Source organism: Atractosteus spatula, chromosome 1, assembly GCF_055471065.1.
Source record: "Atractosteus spatula isolate fAtrSpa1 chromosome 1, fAtrSpa1.hap1, whole genome shotgun sequence".
In the NCBI taxonomy this organism is placed as follows: Eukaryota; Metazoa; Chordata; class Actinopteri; order Semionotiformes; family Lepisosteidae; genus Atractosteus; species Atractosteus spatula.
In genome coordinates, this window is record NC_142706.1 from 73,652,654 (window position 1) to 73,675,907 (window position 23,254).

At 41.1% G+C, this 23,254-nt stretch overlaps 1 protein-coding gene across 4 annotated transcripts in view; it reads left to right on the forward strand.

Annotated features, from left to right (window-relative positions):
* Nucleotides 1–23,254, forward strand: part of LOC148841994 (lysyl oxidase homolog 3B-like) — a 59,572-nt gene that overhangs the window by 27,555 nt on the left and 8,763 nt on the right. For 2 of the 4 annotated variants that reach the window (XM_088919035.1, XM_088919041.1), the window contains exons 5-10: nt 4,671–4,727; nt 9,703–9,910; nt 10,488–10,668; nt 15,965–16,119; nt 18,885–19,055; nt 19,461–19,616. In XM_088919035.1, coding sequence (XP_088775161.1) covers nt 4,671–4,727; nt 9,703–9,910; nt 10,488–10,668; nt 15,965–16,119; nt 18,885–19,055; nt 19,461–19,616 — 928 coding nt within the window. The remainder of the gene's footprint in view (nt 1–4,670; nt 4,728–9,702; nt 9,911–10,487; nt 10,669–15,964; nt 16,120–18,884; nt 19,056–19,460; nt 19,617–23,254) is intronic. The other 2 variants (XM_088919047.1, XM_088919055.1) reach the window with 2 other exon arrangements.

Below are 23,254 nucleotides of genomic sequence, written 5' to 3' on the forward strand. Positions count from 1 at the left end.
GGATTTTTCTTTGCAGCTCCCCAAGGAAAAGAAAAACAGCTGCAGTGTAGATGATGAAACCCAGGGCAGAATTAATTAATTCCAGATCTGGACGTTACAACAGCACCGAAGTGCTAACAGCATGCTGTCAGCTTGCATCTCGCTGATAGAGGAGCAGCTCGTTTCTTTCACTAAGAGCCAATTATTTGTGGCCCTTTGAATTAAAAATCTAGCTCATTAAATACAGATAAATTCTGAAATAGACCACAAACGTTTCAGAGACACATACTACACTGATTTATAAATGTGAATTATATCTCGCGTTGTGCATAACTGTGCATAACCATAATCCGGTCTGTGCAGTTGTATTCAACACAACAATAATTCAACGTGATGTAGTCATTACAAAATATACCTGTATTTTACCTGTAAGACTAAAATTTGGTCTCTAAAGAAACCAAACTGTAGTAATAAACTTCCTGTTATGTAGAGCCTTTCACAATGCATTGTCTTAGGGTTCTGTGCAATAAAACAACCAAACAAAAGAGGTTGTGTACAGCTTACTATATATTTTAAAACACCTTACATGGCTTATAGAGAGATATATCACGTTAGTGTAGATTAGTGTAGAGCATAGTACTTTACCAAATGTTTTCTGATAAAATACAGTAGGGTTTCCCAACACTTGTCCCAGGATTCTTAAAATATAGAATCATTACATTACATTAAAGATAATTTAGGTGTACTAAGTACACTTCAAAGCTAATGGCCCATCATTTTTTAATTAAACCTTTTACTTGATTGATTACTGTTGCCTGTTTTTAGGAACAGGTGATGTACTGTATAAGGTTAATTGGATTGGAGCTCTCCAGGGCCAGAGCTGGAGACCCCCTAATGTAGGGTAATACAGAATTAAAGCTAAAATACAGTAGATGATCAAGTGCAGGACTGAAAACCTTGTTGTGCTGGGTTTGAGATTAGCTGGACAGGATTGGAAAGTACAGCACCACAGCCTGATAATAAAACTAAACACCAGCTGTGCTCACAAGTGCACACATAGTAAACGACCAATTATTTCTTTAATAACTATATAAAACAGTGATATTTATTACCTGCAGATCCACATTTGTTTTTTTTTCTGTTTACTAGTGTAAGTATTTAACAATAATTTATCTCTGTCTCATCTGATGTAGTCTCCAGCTAGCTCTTTAGATTTTGAAGAGCTTAAGAGGACTATAAAAGCCGCAGAACCTGAGAATGGTTCTCCTGTAACCAAACCTATTTTTCATTAAAACTGAAACATCAAAAGATCATTCACATCTTTCCTCTGTGAGGCATCAGTCCCTGATTGATCCTCTCTAAACAGCCGGAGAGCATCTTCATCATCTGCGCTGCAGATGGGGGTGAGGTTTACCTGGAAAGTTCATGATGAAGTGTTCCGAACTTTCCTTTCCAAAAAAAAAAAACAATTCGTCTTTTTCAGTGTCAGTTCTGAGAGGCACCTGAAAAGATAAAGTGTAATTTGGGGCCAGCAAATGTTTATGTCTGCTGTTTATTTTGGGGAGGTAATGATATATTTTTCTACTGTAAGTATGGAGTGTTATTGCAGAAGAAAGTTACATTTAGGGACAGTGTATATGAATAAAAACATAAAAAGGGTTATAAATGAAAGGACGCTGTTCATCCCATCCAGCCTGTTAGTTAATTAGTAGCTAATTGATCAAGCTGTTTCTCAAAAGAACCCAGAGTTTCAGATTCAACAGTTTGGCTGGGTAGCTTGTTCTGTGCCTTAACCTTTTGTGTTTCATCTCAGTTTCGAATGCACTTATGTATAGTTTCCATTTGTAATGTCTGGTTTGTGTTTTAGCACTGTTCTGAAGACGTTCTTAGGGGTACCTCTGTCAATGCATTGGAACGTTTACCTCATCTGTACCCTCTGGTCCTCAGTCCGTGCACACTTGAAAGCTTGCTGCCTGCAACTTGAGAATTAAGTCTTTCGTGAGGAACCTTACCAACCTTTTTCTGATAACATGTTCAGAATCTATTATCTAAGATCGCATGACTATCCCCAAGGACTAAAGCCCCGCTGACTAATATATTGATGAATGTGAAAAATGGCAAAATGATGGAAAAACATTATGCCTGTCTGTTCAGGGAAGAAAGCACATTTGCTGGAATAGCACCATTCATTATCATATTGATCAGATTATTGACTGATATTATTAATTGACCAGAGGATCTCATCCAGTCATTTCTTGGAAGAAGCCGGGGTACCGGCTTCAACAACATGGCTGGGTAGCTTGTTCCTCTCTCCCACAACCAAATGATAATATTGTGGCAGTTGCCTTTTTCTGTCATTTCCTTTGGGCTCAGTGTTCTCTGTAAATAGTTAAGGGTATTCAATTTTTGTCCTAGTGTGTTCACATTTCCAGTAGCCTCACGGTGGCTCTGTGGCTAAGGATCTGCGCCTGTGACTGGAAGGTTGCTGGTTCAAATCCCTTGGCCGGCAGAGGAATCCTACTCTGTTGGGCCCCTGAGCAAGGCCCTTCACCCCCACTGCTCCAGGGGTGCTGTACAATGGCTGACCCTGTGCTCTGACCCCAGGATTCTCTCCCTGTGTGTGTTTCCTGGAGAGCAAGCTGGGGTATGCGAAAAGACAGATTCCTAATGCAAGGAATTATATATGGCCAATAAAGTGATCTTATCTTATCTATAATATTTAACTTAGTATATGAATAATGGTGCAGAATGCAAGTATAATGTAAATAGTGTACTTTCAATTGAGTATTCCTTCCAATAATAAATTGTAACCTATAGTAACCGTCTCTGCATTCCTGGCTACACATAGTTGTTTATTCAGTTCCAGGACAGATTCCAGAAGAGAACAGAAAAGTATACGTTTCCAAATGCTTTTCACCAGAGTGCATCTAAATACTCTGACATCTTTGAATACAAATATTCATCATGAGGTAGTGGGTCTCTTAGTCTGTAAATTTATCGTGATATAATCCCAGCATTGTCAAATAATGGGCAATTACCTTCTAATTTTAAGAAATACTGAACTGTGAAGAGTGCAATCAAGAGGAGGGCACTGGGCCTATCTTATTGATTTGAGGATCTCATCCTGCAGTTTTGTCTAAGAAGCCAGGATATGGGCTTCAACAACGTGGACTTGGTAGCTTCTTAGTCCCACCTCTCTTTGCTACTCAAGGAGCTGGATATTTAGGCAGGCAGTCAATATTCATTAGAGTTTTGAATTTAAAAAATTGCACTTTAAAAAAATGCATACAAGTACCTTATTTCATCAGAATAATGACATTAGTGATTGGTGGTGAATACATTTGCAAGTCACTGTATATACTGTAGAAAGTGCTCTGCATCTCTGCATCTGCTGCATGTGTTTCCCATTTTGTACACTGTTGTCTGTAAAGGACCTAGCGACTCTATCATAAGCTGCCAGGACCGCATAAGATCTAAGACAGATGAAGATTTTCTTTTTGCATTGTTCGGGAATGGAATATGTTGCCGCAAAACAATGGATTAAATTTGGGTCCGCTGAAACGCTTTAGATACTCAGTATACAGTATGATGTCCTTTTCTGATCGTGTGAAAATGGTTTTCTGACTGGTGGTCACTACTATTGTTGAGCAAGATACAGTATGTACAGTACAAAAATGCCTAGCTGTTTATGTGGGTACAGATATAATGCATGTTGGATAAAAATGTTATTTTTTTATAATTGATCATAGTAAAATCTGTTGAAATAACAAAGTCAAAAGTCGAGTGTGGTACGGATCCCTTGGTGTATTCATACGAGATACCCCTGTATAGGTGACTGATGCCTGGTGTGTGCACTGCTGATTAAAAGATTGCAAATGATTTCTGCCAGACATGGCACACAAGCTTGGTCTCCCTCTCATTCCATAAAGGAAACATGAGTCCAGTAGCATTAACTTCTGATGCTTAGCTGGGTTAGGTTCTGGCAGTACAGTGGGACCTACAGTGGGATATACAGTCTGTATGACTTCCCGAAGAAGAAAGATTTGAGACGTGGTTACCAGGTGGCATGAGCTATCCTAATGAAAGACTATGGCACAACATCAATGTTGGCATTGCTGTGACAATTGGTAGAACTTGGGTCTCACAATGTTGTCATCATAAAACTGTATGGTGTGATCCCACCTAAAGTTGGCGTGCATAGCTCGCTGCATTGGAGTCCAGCAACATTGAACAGATGGAGGTGGGTGTTTAATTTAAGCAGAAGAAACAACCCCACCCCACCCCACCCGGAGTTCACAGAACAAGAAAAACTTTCAGATGTTCTATGTGTCTGAGATGTGGGTTGGTTCCTGGCTAGTTTCTTGTTGACTTTATGGATTTGCAGATATCGTGGGATGCCTGAGACATCCCATGCAAGGATTAAAACAAGACTTCAGCCCGCCTGTCAGCTGTAAATCGCAAGCCCAGTTGTTGAGGGTAGGCTTCAGCTGGACAGACACAAAAACTTGTGTTAGACAACCTGGCCACCATCCTCTGCTGGGGTTGTGATTTGCAGATGGCAGGTAGGCCTGAGTGTTGTTATCCATATTCTCTATTCATGAGCTGCAAGTCTTCCTGAACTTTTGACACTACTGCTATGGCTTCTGTGTGCTGCGTCGATTGACAAGGTTTTTACCTCTTCACTGTTGCAGACGAATTAAAAAGAGGGCTGCTAAGGCAAAACCAAAGATTGTTGGGCCCAAACTCAGGTAATTTGGTGAGGGAAAATCCGTTACCGTATTTCCCCACTAGAAAACTCTGTGTTGCCTTGTTTTGTGGAGTCTGTGTTTAGGTAACACAGGCAAAGTATGTCACAACTCCAGCATGTTGGACCGAGAGACTTTTTCTTCGTCATTTGAACCTCATGCTGGAAACTCAATTTGTACGAGAAAGGTGTTCTGTGATAACGTTAAGTGACGTGAAAGGTCACACAGGTAAACTAATTCCTCAGAAAAATAATGTTTTAGGGTACTGTACTTGTTTGGTTGTTTAAAAGTTATTCATTTTCAAAAGTTACATTTAACTAATTTTACCGTTCAATAACCAGAAATTAAATTACCTTCTTAACTTTACTCACTTAAAATTATTTTGATTTAATTTAAAGCCATCTGTAATTTAAAATTAGATTTCTTCCAATAACCACAAAGCACTATGAAGATCAATATTACCTACTCATAGAGAATGAATCAATTTTTCAGCGTGTTCCCTTTATCACGCATTTATTTTAGTTCTGTGCAAATGTTAAAAATATTGATTTGGGTGCTGCTGATTAAATTAAACTTCCAGAATTTTCTAGTTTCCCCATTAAAATATGTGGGCTGGTTAACAGATTAAGGCCAGGCCCATAAAACAGTTTCCACCAGATGGCCCTTCACAGATCAGAAACCCATTGCTTGATGGCCGATTGCATCTGGATCGAAAGGAGATCACAGCTGCAAATAAAATACCAGTGAAAACTGAGTGTCGACAGGTGTTTGTGGGATTGACGCGATCAGCTTGGCCAGTTGTCAGAGACTGAGATTCAATCCGGTGAAGGCTTGAGCTTCTGTGGAGAGGGTTGTCATCTCCAGGGCTCTTGGAAAAAAATCCAATAATTACGTCATCAGGACATTTGATTGAGTGAAAACAGATCAGTACTGGTAACAAAGGATTAATTCTTAATTTCTTACCCATACGGGTTCAAAATGGGCATCGAAAATCTCAGCTGTATTCTCCCATCAACAATGAGGCAGCTGCAGGTGAATGATCTGCCAGTGGAGTTTTTTAAATGACCTTTACATAAGAGGCTCTAGACAACTTGCACAACATACTGGAAAAGCTTGAATCAGCCGTGCCCTCGTACCATTGAGTTTCCTTGTAAGGTTCAATCTGATTGTAATATTTTGAGAGTCTCTTTGGAATGGGGCAAGAATAATCCAGGCTCTTTCTTAGTTCCGTGCTGTGCCGCATTCTGCCAAATTGAACTTTGTGGTTGTGGTACGGCCCCTAAAAGAGGAATGCCAAACTCTAAACGTGATGATGAAGCCAATCTGAATCCCCCCAAAAATAATCACTAAAAAAGAAATTGTAAGCGAAGGAGCGCTGATGATTTATTGTTGCCCCATATGGTGTAATATGTATTGACGGAGTGCATTAACTCTGTCATAAACATTAACAACGTCTCTGGTGATGTTTCTTATAACCATACTTTCACCTTATGTTACAAAAGAATGGAGGTTGCTTGCTTGCATGCTTGTTAAAAGGAAACTACATTTAAATCTCACAATGCTGTCTTGGAGCTCAGCAGCTAGATGTTTGGTGAGCACCATTAAAATATTTAAATTAAAGTAAAATACCTTGGAAACCTGGAACAAGTCTAACAAATGCATTTGGCTTAGGTGTTCTTGTAAAGCTTTTGTGAAATGTTTGGAAGTTAAACAAATTGGCCAAAAAAGATGTTTAATTGTACATTTCCTTTTAACTTTTTGAGGCTGCCTTGACTGGAGTATGGAACTTTGGTATGACCTCTCACAGAAAAGAAAGTTTTTGGTGATTATTGTTTTGTTACAAAACCGGCTGCATCGCCTGTTTTCCCAATTCTTAGAAACTGTGAGACATACAGAAATTAGAAATCCCTTTGGAGTTTTGTTTGGGTTTAATTAAAAACAACGAGGGAGATGGAGACCGGTAAGTGCTGTTCCATTTATCCAGCCTAGGGTGCTGTCTCTGGCTGCAGAGCATGCTGAGGTCTGTTGCCCTGGTAGAACCTGTTAGATTGGGACAAAGATCACCTCAGTGTAGTGTATAAACATTGACTGTCCAATTCCATCTGTAACTTTGCGGATGAAGAAATTCTAAAATGCTTAAAACCTATCAGGAGATTAGTTGCAAAATGTAATGTAATCCCACTGGAACTAAGGTGTAAAAGTAATACTGAGTGATGTTTTGCATGCATGTTTTCTGTTGGTGCATGTGTGTTCACATAATGTGATATCATCTCTGACAAAGTGGGCAGTGCTATAAGCATGTTGCAAGAGCTTATTGTGTTCCAGTTACATACTCTATTTTCCTTCATGATTATTGGGACTGCTTCACGGTATGTTGTCTTTTGTTTAAAAGTGTAATCATTCTAAGAACATGACTATGAACATATGAATAATCAGCATGTAAAGGGAAAAACCTACTGTTTAAGGTCAATGTGTGATTTTCTCTTTCCCGCTGTTCAGATGTTACTGTGCTCTCATGTGTATGTTCAAGGATTCCTAATGAACTTTTGCTTTACAGGCAGAAACCCAAACCCAAACCTAAACCTAAATCTAAACAGAATGAGGACTCAAGGTAATCAGGGGGAAAAGTCTTGCCAGTCATTTTCCCTGAATGTCTGAGACCGAAAGACTGATGCTGCTTGAAGAGCTGTGCTTTTTTTTTTTGGATAATCTTGATTAACCCCTTCCCTGCCTTCCTTGCGGTTGTGCCAGGGGTGTCCAGCTTGTTCACAGCAAAGGGCAAAATTATACTGTACATGTGTCTAGAGCACCAAATCCTGGAATGTCCTACATATTTTGGAAAAGTAGGAAATGTGTCTCAATATCAACAGTAATAAATATATTAGGATTGTACATTACAGCAGTGGTATGTCTATTAGCTGTCAGAAGAGCAGGAATAAAATAAGTTACGTTGTTGGTGTTAATAGTCTCTCTCAGAACCACAGGAGCCACAGCCCTCACCTACCACACGCTGGACACCCCTGTCGTGTGTGTTGAGACTTCAAGTCCCAGCGTTCTGTAGATATAGATACCAGCAAAATGCTGTTCTTCGGCATTCTGCTTACATCCACCATCTTTAAGAACACGATCAGTCAACACGCTACTGATCTTATTTTTAAAGATGACTAAATTAATTAGACTAGAAACTGACACGCTTGAAGATGTCAGGTTTACCTTACCGTGTGTGTATTGCTTTGTTTTCTTTTTTTAACTAAGATGATTATTTTGGAAACTCGTCATTTCATTGTGCACTGTCCACGTGGGCATGTTGCAAATGCAAATGTTTGTGCCATCTGAGGTGCATTTTTTGTTGTAGCTGACAATGAACCCTCTCACTAACGAGTATGAATTTATTGTTTTTATCAGTGTTGATGCCAGTTTTGTTACAGTTGGTCTAAGTGCATTTTATTGAAAAAATGCAGTGGCTTTAGGAGTCCTGAAGATTGCCCATTTTGCTTAAAGTCTCCTTTTATGTTTCATGTTTTTCTCATATCTGTTATTCCTGATGTGCTCTATTTAGGCATGAGCCTTTTGTGTTTTTTAAGGAAAAAATCTTGTTTAAAGAAACTGATTGAGACAACTTCTGTATTTTTTTAAAGCAACGTTTCCAAAGGCTTCAAAAGGTATGTAGATCACATTGGTCCTTCACAAGATAATGATAGTAGAGCAGAAATTAATTACATTTATAGGCTGGCAATAGTGTATTATAGCATTCTTTGATTAATATATTTACTCAGACTTCCTTAGCAGAATTCATCATATTCTGAGAGATATTAAAAATGCAACAGAAAATTGCTTCCAGTGTCTTCCCAGAAGTTTCTGTTCGCAAATCCTTGTGGAGGGAGTGTAGTATGTTTTATGTGATGTTTGTGACTGACATGTCAATGATGTGTTTGTGCAATGTCAGTGTCTGTAGATGTCGGGTCGATTGTATTGTCCAAGCTGTCATTCATCAGTCAGCCAATAAAGCTGGTTGAATTTGAAGAGTAACAGTAGAGCCGCCACTAGGGGCCAGCAAAGGCCTGTAGCTCTTGTCTGTCACCTTGCCTGGTGTCTATTAATTACTGTAATACTGTGTTAGGGTGCACATTCTCACATGGGAATAATTAGTGGTTATTAAAGTATAAAAAGGCTTGCACGGTGTTAGTGGTGTTTGGGTTAGGAAGTAGTGAGGTTTGGCTGCTTGGAGTATTCAGTTGTGTTAAAGAGGTAGGTTTTCCTTGAGTCTTTGTTTTGCAAGGTGTCCTGCAAAATCCCAGATACAGCCTCCTGCCCCTGAAGTTAAGTCCTTAAGATTTTCTTTTGTGTGCACAAGGCAATTGGAACTACCTAACTACAAGGAGACTACAATATAATTATAAGGAAATGATTCTGTGGAAATCATTTAGTTGATTTAAGTCGTTTTGGAGCCATCAGTCAACCGAATATGAAAATTGCCTCTCCATCACTTGGCTATTTGTAACATCTTCCTGTAGTTCTTTACTAACTTTTGAGGGAACCGACTTCTGTAAATATTCTACTAGCTAAAAAACTACTTTTTTTATGTTGTTTTATGTTTTATGTTATGTTTTCCTTAAAGACTTACAGTACTTTGGTCTTTCGCCTGTATTTTATCTTCACAGGCAGCAGCTTGTGTCCTAGTTCAGATTATACATTTAAGAAAACAGGAATATTACAAATCTTGGGTGCAGTCAACATCAATAATGTGATGTTTTTAGTCGCGTCTCAGTTCAAAAACAAAGAAAAAAACAATATAACTACCAGAATGTGCTGTTCTATGTATGTTTAATGTTTAATGTATGTAATAGTTTTTTTTTAAGGAAGCAGGTTGTTGAGAGACTGAAAGAGGCCGAAAATGGGATCAGGTCTGTAAGACCCACTGCTTGCTGTCCAGTGTCTTGTACTGACCAGGCGATGACTGTAAACTCTCTTCACCCAGGCTGTATGCAGAGAGACAACAGAACCACTACCTGGTTCACTCAGTGGCTTGCACTGGCAACGAGGTCCACCTGTCAGTGTGCCCCCTGCAGTTCAACGAGGGTAATGCCACGGCCAGCTGTGAGGGAGGCATGCCTGCTGTGGTCAGCTGCACTCCAGGCCCCCAGTACGCTGTGGGCAGCAGCCAGAAAAAGAAACAGAAGACAACGGTAATGTGTGGGAGTCTTTCAAGAGCTTCAGATTAGAAGAATTTGTCATTCTGTCCGTACAGGGAAAACCCCTTGCTCTGCAACGCGTCCAAGTCGGACTAAAAAAATGCACTTCGACAACAACCCAGTGTTGCTGGCTGGTTGCCCTTTGCTTGTGGCTGCTGGTGGTAACATCATGAAAATGTTATGAGAGTTTTCCGCCCTTGGTGTTTTACTTTTTAAAATGATATCTCATAAATATGAAGAAAATAACATTTAGATCTTGTATTGAGTAGCATATGGGGAATTTAGAAAAGTATTACAAAACCACACATGACATTATAATACCACCATATGTTTTTGACTAAACCAATATGCTTTCCTTGGCGTATGTTCTCCAAAGGGTTTCAGCAGTCTTGAGTTTTACCAAAGGACAAACAGCTCATCTTTCAAGACTTTTTAAAAAATTATTCAGGTCACTTTTTGTTTTAAAAACTGGATGACACCTGGAAATGATCAAGCATATGTATCTGAAATTGCCTTGGGACGCTCATCAGCCTGACGACCTAAACGACTCCCTGACATGTCAATCCTGCAGTACCGGGTGCGGCTGAAGGGCGGCGCCAAGACCGGCGAGGGGCGCGTGGAGGTCCTGAAGAACAACGAGTGGGGCACGGTGTGTGATGACCGCTGGAGCCTGCAAGCCGCTAGCGTAGTCTGCAGGGAGCTGGGCTTCGGCAGCGCCAAAGAGGCTCTCACAGGGGCTAGGATGGGCCAAGGTGAGAGAGCACGACGAAGTGTGACCGTCGCGGTTCTGCGCGGGCTCCTGCCCTCACCGCTCCACCCTGCCGGTTCGTCCCCCAACACCTGGGCGTCATGCAACAGAGAACCTGCCTCTAGCTGAGCTAAAGGAGACCTCCCTCAGCCCAGGTGGCTGGGTTCCCTGTGATGCGCAGGGAGGGCGGTGACGTCACCGCGCTGCAACCAGCTCCCCTACAGAAGCTCGGACCCCACGGGTCTTCAGAGAGCTATAACTGTGCACATGATAGAGAGGCAGAGTGGCGCGGTGGTTAGCATTGCTGCCTCTCGGTACTCAGGCCCCAAGTTCAATTCCGGACCTGGGGTCCTAATGGAGTATCTCCTTGGAGTTTGTATGTTCTCCCCGCGTTTGTGTGGGTTTCCTCTAGGAGCCCCTGTTTCCTCCCACGATCCAAAGACTGCTGGCAGGTTAATTGGCTTCTGGGAAAATTGGCCCTGATGTGTCTCTGTGTGTACTGACGTAACAAGGGTATGAGGGTGATCTGAAGCCAGAGTCAAGGCCAGAACAAAACTAAGCTGGGGAACACAGCAGTGGCTTAGTGCTAAACTCTGTAACGGAGCCCAGAGCACTGCTCGGTCTTTACAAACGGATCAGGGAAAGGTTAATTTCATGCACACTGGTAAAGAAAAGCAACACAGTGTTTCGGCTGTGGAGCCTTCTTCAGGTGTGAGGAAAAGAGGGGAAGTAGCAGGTAAGGCACAGAAGAACACAAGACAGAGTAGGTAAGAAGGGGTGGGGAGCAGGAGGGAAATGGGCATGAAGCAGGTGAGAATGAGTGTCCAAGCACAGGAAAGCTGAAATCTGCAAATGAATAGAGAGGATTTAGAAGGAGATGAGTCTATCAATTAGGGAAGGGGGAAGGTGTGATCCAAGCTTCAGGATAATTTTGGTTTTGGATGTCTTTCTGCAGTAGGAGTTCTGAAAACCATCTGTGAGGATGCGGGCAGAGAGATGAGAAATATCAGGTCTGTTAGTGATGGAGTGGGGAACTAGTGGTTTGGAGACATCTTTGATTCTCGCAGCTCTGAAATGTTCCCTGAAACAGTCTGCAAGTCTTCTTCCTGCCTCACCGATGTAAATGGCTGGGAGTTTTCTGCATGAGATGATAAATGAGGTTGCTTGAAATACATGATGTCATCTGGGTGATCCACACATTAAATGTGTGTGGTATTGGATATATATTTGCAGGCCGTGCAGTGCAGGGAAAAGTGTCTAGTGTGGATGATTGCTGTGGGCCGTTAAGAGAGCTGTGAACAAAAAGATTGCGTAGGTTAGGTGGTCAGCAATATGAGATGATGGGTTGGTCAGAAAAGAAGGTACTAGCGGAGTCATCCTGTAAGATGGAGAAGTTGTCTTTAATAGTAGTGGGAATTAAAAGGGTGTTCGGATGGTAGGGAAACACCAGTGGAATGCAGTTATGAGTCGGGGAGTTCCTATTTGGGAGTTCCTATTTGGATTGATGATCCGAGGAAATGATGTTCAATTGTAGGTCTTGGCTATGGAAGTCCGTGTCATCCCTACATACAGTAGCAGTCAGAGACTGAGAGACTTTGAAAAAGAGCGCAAGTTTTTAGTATGTGTGGGGTGGAAGGAGCTCTATAGGAGACAGCTGTGTGAATCAGTGTTTGTAATAGACAGGAGTATAGAGTCATGGATGGTTAATGGAGAGGTTTATGTTCAGAAATGGAAGAGCAGTGAAAGATATGTGAATTGTATAATTAAGGATGGGTAGAAGTTGGTAAAATGGTAAAGGAAATGCTGTAGCTGGTTGTTAGAAAATGTGGCGGTACTGCTGTAGTCATGAATTTATCACTTGTAGAGTTCAGGGACACATCTGGTATAGGAAGCAAAAAAGCTTTCTTCTACCCTGCTGTCAAAATTATTTGCATAGCAGGGTCCCATCCTGGATCCCATGGCAATTCCACTGACCTGCTGGTGAAAGTGGTTATTGACAGAAAAAGCGTTCTTTGTGAGGACCAATTCCGCGAAACATACAAGAGTATGGGCTGGTGGATCAAGCACTGTGTGTTTGCCCAGTGTGTGCTTGAGGGCCGTAAGACCATCACTGAGGGGAGTAATGGTATATAAAGACTTTTTATAGTCTGCTTCACCAGGAGGTAGGGGATGACGTGATTGCTCACAGGCGAAGCCAACTTCCTGTCTAATTGGGTTTCCACTAATTGAGGACGGGCGCGACATGGAGTGAGCAATTCGAAAGCTAAACAATGGCTTTCCAAATCAGATCAGATCTGATCACTTTATTAGCCCTATACAATTTCTTGATTTAGGAATTTGTCTTTTCAAATTCCCCAACTTGCTCTCCATGAGACACACGGACAGGGAGAGAAGCTGGGAGTCAGAGTGCAGGGTCAGCCATTTATACGGCGCCCCTGGAGCAGCTGGGGTTAAGGGCCTTGCTCAGGGGCCCAACGGAGCAGGATTCCTCTGCCGGCCGCGGGATACGAACTGGCAACCTTCCAGCCACAGGCGCAGATCCTCAGCCACAGAGGCACCGCTCCGCCCCGGTGGAGGAAATCAATTAGGAAAATATGAGGGGAAATAAACTGCTTTGTTAAATGATTCAAAAGAATCCAGATGAAGAAAATAAGCACAAAGAATTGCAAACATGGAAAAAAGGGATAGAAAGGTTGAGAGGAAAATTGAGGAAAATTGAGGAGTATTGCAATGCAGCCTTAAATAAATAGGAAAAAAAAAGTCTGTCAGTACAACAAAAGAACCGTTAAATAGAGAATAGTAAAGTTGAAATGAAATAAAAATATTAATTTAAAACACTGTAATGCCTTTTTTTAACTGTTATAAGTTTTATATATACTTATATAATTTTCTGCTCTCATGCACTTTTATTTTTGAAGACGTGTTCTCCGTTTCCATGAAAGCTGTGCAAACATTTGTTCACAAATATGCTACCCTTAAATTCCCATCATGTTTCTGAAAAAGGTACAGTAGCACCTATTTTCAACTTTTTTTTTCCTGTTTCATGATGCTTTCTTCAGTGGCTTACTGGTTACTGGGACTTTCAGCCAACGGTATTTTGGACTCGCTCCTCAACCACATTTTCCTGCAGTCACTCTTGTAATAAAATCTCCCCCATCCGCTTGACAGAGATACAAAGGAAACAGTTTTGTTCAGTATATTGATGTGCAAACCAGGGTGCCGAAAATAAACATGCAGATTTGCACGAACAGGGTGAGCAGCCCTCCGATATCACAAGATCAAACTGATAATGTGGAGAGAGAAAGGACGGGGTCGAATAATTAATAAATCGCAAACCTACATAAAATGTTTTTGTTGAAAGTGAGATTCTTATCCGCCTCAAAATTTCCCTTCTTTATAGTATCAACATCTTAAAATCTAAGCAGAGCCATTTTATCATCTCCGATGTTTTTATTTTGCCAGAAAAACAGTAGCCATCCCTTGAAATGTAAAGTGCAACATAATGATGAAAAGTTTAATGTACAAAAATGACATTTTAAAATGCCCAGAAGTTTCCTTGGGTGACCCGACAAAGGAAGGGAGAAAATGTTAACATACAGTACAGTATATTCATTAACATCCTAACACAGTTTTATAAAACTCAACATCCTCTAAACACATCACATATCCAGGTACAGATAAATGGCTGAATAACCGATTTGTTGATTCCTTCTGATCGTTAGGCTCTCAGGAAGACGTCTGCTCCTATTAGGAGGCAGAGAGTACAGCTGGCAGGCTGAAAAGACACATTTTTCTGGCCAGCTCCTGGATGAACTCACGGGCACACACAGTTGGTCTCACCAAGGATGTCTGTGACAGGAAAAGAAATTAATTCCCAGCTGTTGCATTTCCACTACAAAGTGTTCATGCAAAATCGGTAGACTTTGCTTTGGAGGGCACCACGTACCTGAAGGAAATTAAGACGGAACTTCTCAGTGTTGAGAATAGCTGCATATCAGTTTGATTCATCATTATTATTGCCTCTTATAGGACAACCATTGCTTTTGAAGTCCTACAGTACCTTAAAAGCTAAATACTAATATTTTGTAATTCTACAGTGAAAAGAGAATGTAAGAATAGTAATTTAAGACAGAAAAAAGCATATTGAACTACAATGGCCTGGATTGCAGCTAATCAGTATTACTGTATGTACAACTCAATGAAAAAATGGCTTGTTTCAAATTAAAGCCTGCACTGTTTCTGTGCTGCTGTATTCCAGTGGTCCTGTTTGTCAGATGCTTATAGTTTTATTCTAATAGCTTCACACAGAATGTTAATGAAAATGTCCTCCATGTTAGTGGCACATAGGATTTTCCCCTTAGCGTTGGCACATTACTTGCAAAAATGTTCTTCTTTGGTGAAGCCACAGGTATTCCAGTTCCTCTAGGGTGAGATCCGGTCCTTGCAATGAACAAGGGTCCTGTTCTGAGGTCGGCTAGTGCAGACAGAAAGGGATTGTTTCAGGAATGGTGCCAGCAACTGGAAAATCTGCAGAAGATGAATTTGTTCTATGTAAGCAAATATCAGTCAGCCAAAGACTTCCAGAACCTTTTTCAATATCTCAAAATGCAGAAAAGAAGCAATTTGTGAAGATGTTTTTCCATGCATGTATACTAAAAAATACTCAAAATACTTTTTGACTCCAAGTGTATATTCCTTATTCTACTTTTCATTCAGCTTATCATTATATGGGCTGTATTGGATAATAAAATAAAGGGCATGATCAAAGCATGACAAGTACTTAATTACATAATTATTCACGAGATCCAATAAAGCATTTTAGTTCTCGGTTCTGAAGGGCCTGAGGCTGCACCCTGGTTAGTGCAGCTTCTAAGGAGGCTGAGCTGTACTGCCTAAAACCAAGCCAGGCATTGGTCCATAAATCTGGAAGAGAAAGCAAATCAGAATTGAGACACATTTTAAGTTTGCAAATAACACTGAGATGAGAATCAATCATGTTCAGCTAATTCGAGCTAGAGTTTTACCCACTCCCTCTTAATTTTGGGAAGAATAGGCACAGCCTGGGGCTCACGGCATTCTGTCCTCTACCACCAAGCTGGTGTCTGTCTGGGTGCACCTCCAGCACCTCTTTAGTGGCAATGTAAGAGGTGGAATTGCTGTCAGCAAGGACTGGGGCTCCAGGGACAGAGAACCATGCCTGGTACAAGCGCACTGTAGGTGAACCTCTGTTGATGACAACACTAAGAGCCGTCAGGCCCCCCGTATGAAAGCTGTCCTGTTTTTCTTTGTGTTCTGGGAAGGGATGGGTCCCATCCACATGAATGAGGTTCAGTGCAGTGGTCACGAGAAGTCAATCTGGGACTGCCAGTTCAAGAACATCACAGCTGAAGACTGCCAGCACCAGGAGGATGCCTCTGTCAAGTGCAACGTCCCCTACATGGCCTATGAAACCACGGTCAGATCCTGCTCTTTCATGTATTTCAAACGTTTTAGTCTCAGTTCTGCAGGGAAGGAATACATTAGCACCTGGAAATTTAACTGCAGGTAGAATCCAAAATACTGAATCACATCCCCACAGATTTACACAACAGAGTGAAATGGTACAGTCGGAATTCTAAAAGGAATTACAGACTTGCTTGTTCAGCTCTGTTGTGTTTTTTTTAAGCAGGATGCACAGTGACACAGAAGAATAGAGCCATTTAAAAAAAACAACATCTGACATAAGTGGAGTTTTACTTCTAAGTGTGCCTAAAGGGGAACTGCAGTAACAAAATAAATTCATTGATGTTATAGAAAAAAAATGACCAATTTTTATAATTAGGCACAAAATCATGAACTTTGTGACAGTACTGTAAGTTGCCATGTTGTAGCAAACTGCTGGTCTTGCCACAGGTGAGAGCGAGACTTGTGCAAATTTTGACTTGCTGTGGCCCTTCCTGCTCACTAGTCACTGCAATGACTAATGTAATGCGTATACGAACAAATAAGTACAGGTTGTGCAGAAGACATTTCACTGCAGAAATGTTCCAATGTGATCTACATGCAGAGTTAACAAGTAAGTAGTATTTGTCAAAATCAAAAGCAATGTTTCTACTGGATTAAAAGAGACACATTCACAGGCCTGCTTGTTTACAATGTCACAGGGCTGCACACGTCCCCAGAAGTTTTGTTGCCTTGTTCTGAATCGCAGAACGTGGTGCTGCACATGCCTGGAAAATTTATCTTGTGATGTAAATTGGAGGTTTTAAAAGTTACTGTGTCCATTTTACCGTTATTGTGGTTTGAAATGCACTCATCAATGCTGATTCTTCCTATACCCGACATGTGAAAATAGAGCTGCAGTTTCCCTTTAACCACAATGATCACAAGCTGATAACTGAATAGAAAACTATACTTCTAACCAAGATGATTAGAAAAGCAAATGCTGAAATGTATATTTTTACCTTCACTCTTTTATTTATTTGAAGGATTCTATCTACCCAGTCAAACTGCTGCTCTAGTAAAGTACTCAGGAGAATGTTAAAAAAATCTTTCCTTAGGTATTTTATACAACAATTTAAATGATTGTTTTAGAGATACTTTTGGGCATTGTAAAAAAAATCATAGACTTTTGTTTTCTTGACGGTTGGAGATGAAATTTGCAAAACATCTTGATTTCATTATATTTATGTCGTTAGTTTGACTGTGAGTCAAGTGATCAGTATGTGCCTCTTATAGACCACTAAATTCACTTCAGGAGTTCACTGTGCATCTGTGAGCCCTGTTGCTTAAAATGGGGGGGAATACTGTATGTGATAAACTCTTAAATAGCTAATTTGATCAGAAGAATAGTTTTGGATGAAAACAATGTTTTTTGCCAGCAAAGCATAACAGGCAAACATCATTAGGAAATTAAATTGGTATATGAAATACTATGAATGTTTTAAATAATTTTGATTATCCTTTTTTTGTTACTATAAGAATATATACATGCAGTATATGCAGTATAAGAGTTAGGGTCACTGCGGTAATGTATAATTAACAAAACATCAAACTGGTTGCACTAAAAAATTGGTACAGTTCACTATTCCTCTAGGTTATAAAACTAATTCTGTCTATTCATTTAATGAACACAGTTCACCATTAACTATGTGAGACTTGTTTGTTCTTTTTGAAGAAATGTTTCATTTTCAGAACCTGAAACCTGCTTTGCATAAATACAGACCATGTGCTCTTCTGATAATTATACCAGAACTGTAAAAGGCCTGATGCACTAACACATTTTTTTAAAAAAGTTGCTTCTAGATTTTTAATGCAGTAACAATTTACTGTACTTCTTGCAGCACAATGAATCATTTTGGTCAATTATCTGTGGCCCTCTAGTCCTGCTTTAAGCAATGCCAGTGCCTCAGATATTGAGTCAAAGGTTCATTTCCATTTTGCAATAAAGCAGGAAGTCATTACATTCTCCATTGGCCACAATATATGTTGTTCAGGCATCGCTGAAGCAGACCAGACGCTGTTAAACCTAAATATTTAAATCTAATTCATGTTAACTATTTACAATGCATGGATCATTTAAATACATAGAATTGTAAAACACCAATATTTAAAGTATTGGTTAACACAGGCCTGTGTTTTCTGAGCAAAATCTGAAATGCTTGTAGAGCAGAAACCAACTGTTACATGTGCAGTTTTGATCGGTGTGGGTATTAAAAGTGGCTTCTTCCAAAATGGAGAGAATCATGAAGCACATGATGTCCCGAAAAAGGTTGAACTTTCAAGTAACATCTTGTCAAAAGTAAAAAAAAAAAAGCACATGTAACAAACATTTCTGTAGAGCTTACATTGGATTGTAAACACGCTTGGCGGACACTCAGATATCTCTGACACAGACACCTGGGTTCCATTGTTTTCTTCAGATGACCAGTTTCCCAGATCGGTGCGTAATATACCCTTTAAAGAAGAAGATGGTGCATTGATCATTGTGGAAACAGTAGCCCCACGAAAGATCTTTGTTAACCTTAGATCTTTGGGTAGACTAAAAGATCTAGACTTTTTTTCCATATAAAAGATAAAGAAATCACAAGACACCCAGATGTACTGTGTATTGCTTTGGGATCAGGTGTGTTGAACACTTGAGGGAGGCAGCGGACAGCGCTGAGTGTCCGCCGCAGCCGAGCCGTGTTTCAGTCTGGAGCCGCTCTCCGAGCGCTAACCCGTTGTCCCGGCGGCGCGCAGATCCGGCTGTCTGGCGGGCGTACGCGCTACGAGGGCAGAGTGGAGGTGGTGACGGTGGACGGCAATGGCACGGAGAGCTGGGGGCTCGTTTGCGGAGAAGGCTGGGGTACCCGAGAGGCCATGGTGGTCTGCCGCCAGCTTGGGCTGGGATTCGCTAACCACGGCTTGCAAGTAGGTACTGACTGTAGACGCCTGGCTTCCCCCACCTCGTATCGTCCTGCCGAGCTGCTCGCATGACACAGCAAAAGCGGGGAGGCTTCACGATGGAAATGGGGCTGCGTCAGCCCCCTGCAGAACATCCCTTCGGAAGAGGGGGGCTTAGCGAAGGGATGCCTTTTCTCGAAAAAGAAAAGAAATCTAAAGGCTACAAATTCTTTTAATTACCAGTCTCCTGCTGTCGGACGTCAGGCAAACTGGCACTCGGGAATGGTAAATAAAAGAATTGTGCCAACAGAAGCGTCGCTTTGGTCGCTGTGCTGTAATGGCAGCAGAGGAGTTTGCGATCCAGGCTGGAGGAGGCCGGCAGCAGCCGACCTGCACCTTTGCGTACTGACACCCCTCAGGGCTCTTCCACAGATCCGGCTTGTTGGCGGACGGTCTGCCTACGAGGGCCGAGTGGAGGTTAAGAGGGGGTCGAAGTGGGGAACTATTTGCAGTGATGGCTGGACAACCAAAGAGGCAATGGTAGCGTGCCGCCAGCTAGGGCTGGGGTACTCCCTGCATGCCGTCACAGTAAGTAAGACGTGGCGTGGTTAGTGTGTACTGAAGAGGGCGGTGTTCTGTGTAATCCATCCACGGGTGCGCCTATCATTTGCAAATTAAGCGACACTCCTAAATAATAATAATAATCCCTTACATTTTCTGTATATAACGCTTTCCATCCCCAAACCATTGAAGTGCAGCTCCCTCCTGGGTGCTGAAGCAGAAGAAGCATCTCAATTTAACTGCTCTGTAGTAGTTGAAAAAAAAAATAATTTTAGCAACATTATGAAAAAAGGGATCAGGTTAACCTAGTGCAAGATGGGAGCAGTGCAACCACATGATTTTCAAATAGTGATCTTGCTGTAAGAGAATAACCGAAAAAACATTCATTCTAAGATGTTGCAACTTCCTTTATTTGAGAGTATGTGGTTACGAATCTGGGCTGATTATACACTATATTACAATGTAATACAGAGGGTCCCTGATTGATGTGCTTAATGTGGACATAAACCGTATACATGTGGAAATATTTCCCTTATGAAATGATGGAGATAGGGGTTAATGAGACGAGGAGGAAGTAATTATTACCTTAGGCCAAAGTTCAACATATTTCCCCTTCAAGAATCAAAATATTTCAATAGTAATAGAGACCAGGACATGACGTTAAGTCTGCAGTAGTGTACATTCATGTCGTTTTCTCTGTATAAAGTGAGCCACTAAGTTGAGCACGAAATGTTATTTAATCTAAACACCCTGAAGAAAGCAACACACAGCAAACTACTGTAGTGGTCCTCCCTGAATCTGGGAGACCGGAGCTGCAGCTCACTGGCTTGGGGAGGCTAGCCTTAGCTAGGGGCTTGGCGCCTACCAGAGGGAAAGGGGTCCCCCACTTACAACAGAGAGGAAACGGGGAAGCGAGTCTGCAGGAATTAGGGGGCTAGCGGGGTCAGGTACTCAGGTTAACAGGACAGTCCGCTTTCTGAACGCTACAATACTTTTAACGTCTGCTTTTATGTACATTTTATTACTGAAAAAATTACATTAAATGCTTTACATATGATAAATAAGGTTGTCTAATATAATGTATCTAATATAATGTCCCTTCTCGAAGATTCTCTCAACCTCTTTGTTAGGGATCATCCTAAACACATAAAACTATAAAATAATACAGTAACATATCGTAGCGCTCTAGGGTTCACGTGGGTATGCACCCTCGCCGCTGCCACCTCAGGTCAGCCCCCCACCACTGGGGACTCAAACCCTGGCCTCCGGCATCACTCAACAGGGACCCAGCCTCTTGAGCCAAAGGGAAATCTCCCGTCAGCCCGGCCGCTGCTGTCCCTGCTATCCACAGGGAAGGGCGGTGACGTCACCGCGCTGGCAAGCCAGCTCGCACAACCTGTAATGTCGGCCGTATGCGTTACAATATATAATAATAATAATTGCTTACACTTAGATAGCGCTTTTCTGGACACTCCACTCAAAGTGCTTTACAGGTAATGGGGATCCCCTCCACCACCACCAGTGTGCAGCCCCACCTGGATGATGCGATGGCAGCCATAGTGCGCCAGAACGCTCCCCACACACCAGCTCTCAGTGGGGAGGAGAGCAGAGTGATGAAGCCAGTTAAGACTGGGGATTATTAGGAGGCAATGATTGGTAAGGGCCAATGGGAAATTTGGCCAGGACACCGGGGTTACACCCCTACTCTTTTTGAGAAACACCCTTGGATTTTTAATGACTACAGAGAGTCAGGACCTCGGTTTTATGTCTCATCTGAAGGACGGCGCCTGTTTACAGTATAGTGTCTCCGTCGCTATACTGGGGCATTTGAACCCACATGGACCGCAGGGTGAGCGCCCCCTGCTGGCTCCACCAACACCTCTTCCAGCAGCAGCCTTAGTTTTTCCCAGGAGGTCTCCCATCCAGGTACTGACCAGGCTCACACCTGCTGAACTTGAGTATGTTTTTTCTATAATACAAAGAAATTTTGCAACAATTTTATTAAAAACTTTTATTTTTTGGGCTCCGGACTCCTTTTTAAAGTGGAATTTACTTTCTTTACATCTGAGAATTTTTACTTCCACAGTCGCAAAAAATCAATGGCGTAAAAGCAGAGAGCCGTAAAGATGGGACAATCTGTATTATATGTAATAAAAAACATTTTCACAACAAAGAATGCTAAATTAGTATGTTGCGTCGTCAATTTATAATTTTGGAAGTTTGTTCCTCTGATTAAAGTTTTGAAGTTTAAATTGATACATTTGTTCATTTTCTGATGCGATGAGGCGAAAATCACACTATTCAGTCGCACAGAAATGTATTGTTTGCCCAGCTGTGTCCTTGAAAAAAATATCCTCTTCTCTCATAGAAGCTTCTGCATTGTACTGCCAATAACTGTAAAATCTGAGCTGCAGAAAATCAGCATATACCAGTATTTCTGTAGGATTGTGATTGATAATGGCCTTCTTTAAATAACACATGTACTGTAGACATGTATTTGGTAAACTAATAACACATTACACACATGACTGCAGAAAAAATACAGTAGATGCATTAGACGCAAACATCGTAAATGCTCTAGTTTTGTAATGAGCCCACACTTTTTTCCAGTATGTCACATTTTCTCACATTGCATTTACATAATTTGAGTATGTGTCAGCCCACGCATAAAGACCTGTTTTAGATTCTGCATGGTGCACAGGTCAGTTACATGATGGACCTACAGACGCTGAACCAGAGCTTTTCTGCCTTTACAAAAGGAGAAAAAGATTCTGACAGTTGCCAGAATGACATTTGCCCTTTGTTTTTTTCCTAGAGATTTTGCACTTCCTGGTACAAACTTTTGTACAAAATATTGCCTTTTGGAAGGCGAATTAACAAACATCACTGTTGATCTCGGAGTCCTAACAATTGTTAATTTCACGATAAAGCCTTAGCCAATAGTGTTGAAAACTGATTGGAAATATATCACTATTTCCTTTTTTCGTATTTGTGCACAGATTTGATTTAAATCACTTTAATTCTCCCAAGAATTCCGCTTTATGGAGAATTGTGCTGCAGCTTCCAACTTTTGTGTGCAACTTTTTTTTTGTCTCCTTTGAGTAAACATTAGTTACATTTAGTTAATTTAGCAAACTACTTCAATTCTGTCCTAAAATTGCAAACTGGCTGTGGTGAAACCCAATGTTGTGGAAGAATTATCAGATGTTAGGGTGTGTTACTGTTTTTTTTTTGTTTTCCTGTTTTTCATGCAGAAATGCTTAACACTTTTTTTAACTTTCAGAAACCCGTATTAAATAAACCGACAAATAAATAGTCAGAACATTCTTAGAAAAGAAAATATTGCCTAGAGTTTTGCTGTTAAGGACACGTGTTTCTGAGGTGACATGAGTTCACATTGTCCTGAGACCCCAGCTAAAAGGTCTCGGCTGGAGTGGAAAATCATTTCAAGCCTTGTGCACTAGAGGATGCAAAGGCACTAACGTAAACAAAGTTAAAGCACACGTCAGGTGAAAATAAATAAATATGGTAGACAGGTGGGATAGGCCTGTGGGATTGACTGAGCAGTTTGTATGATATAATTTGATATTTAATGACATATTATGAATAATATGATATAAACATTCATATGTTAATACTGTTAGCACGGGACAGTATTTCTCCCT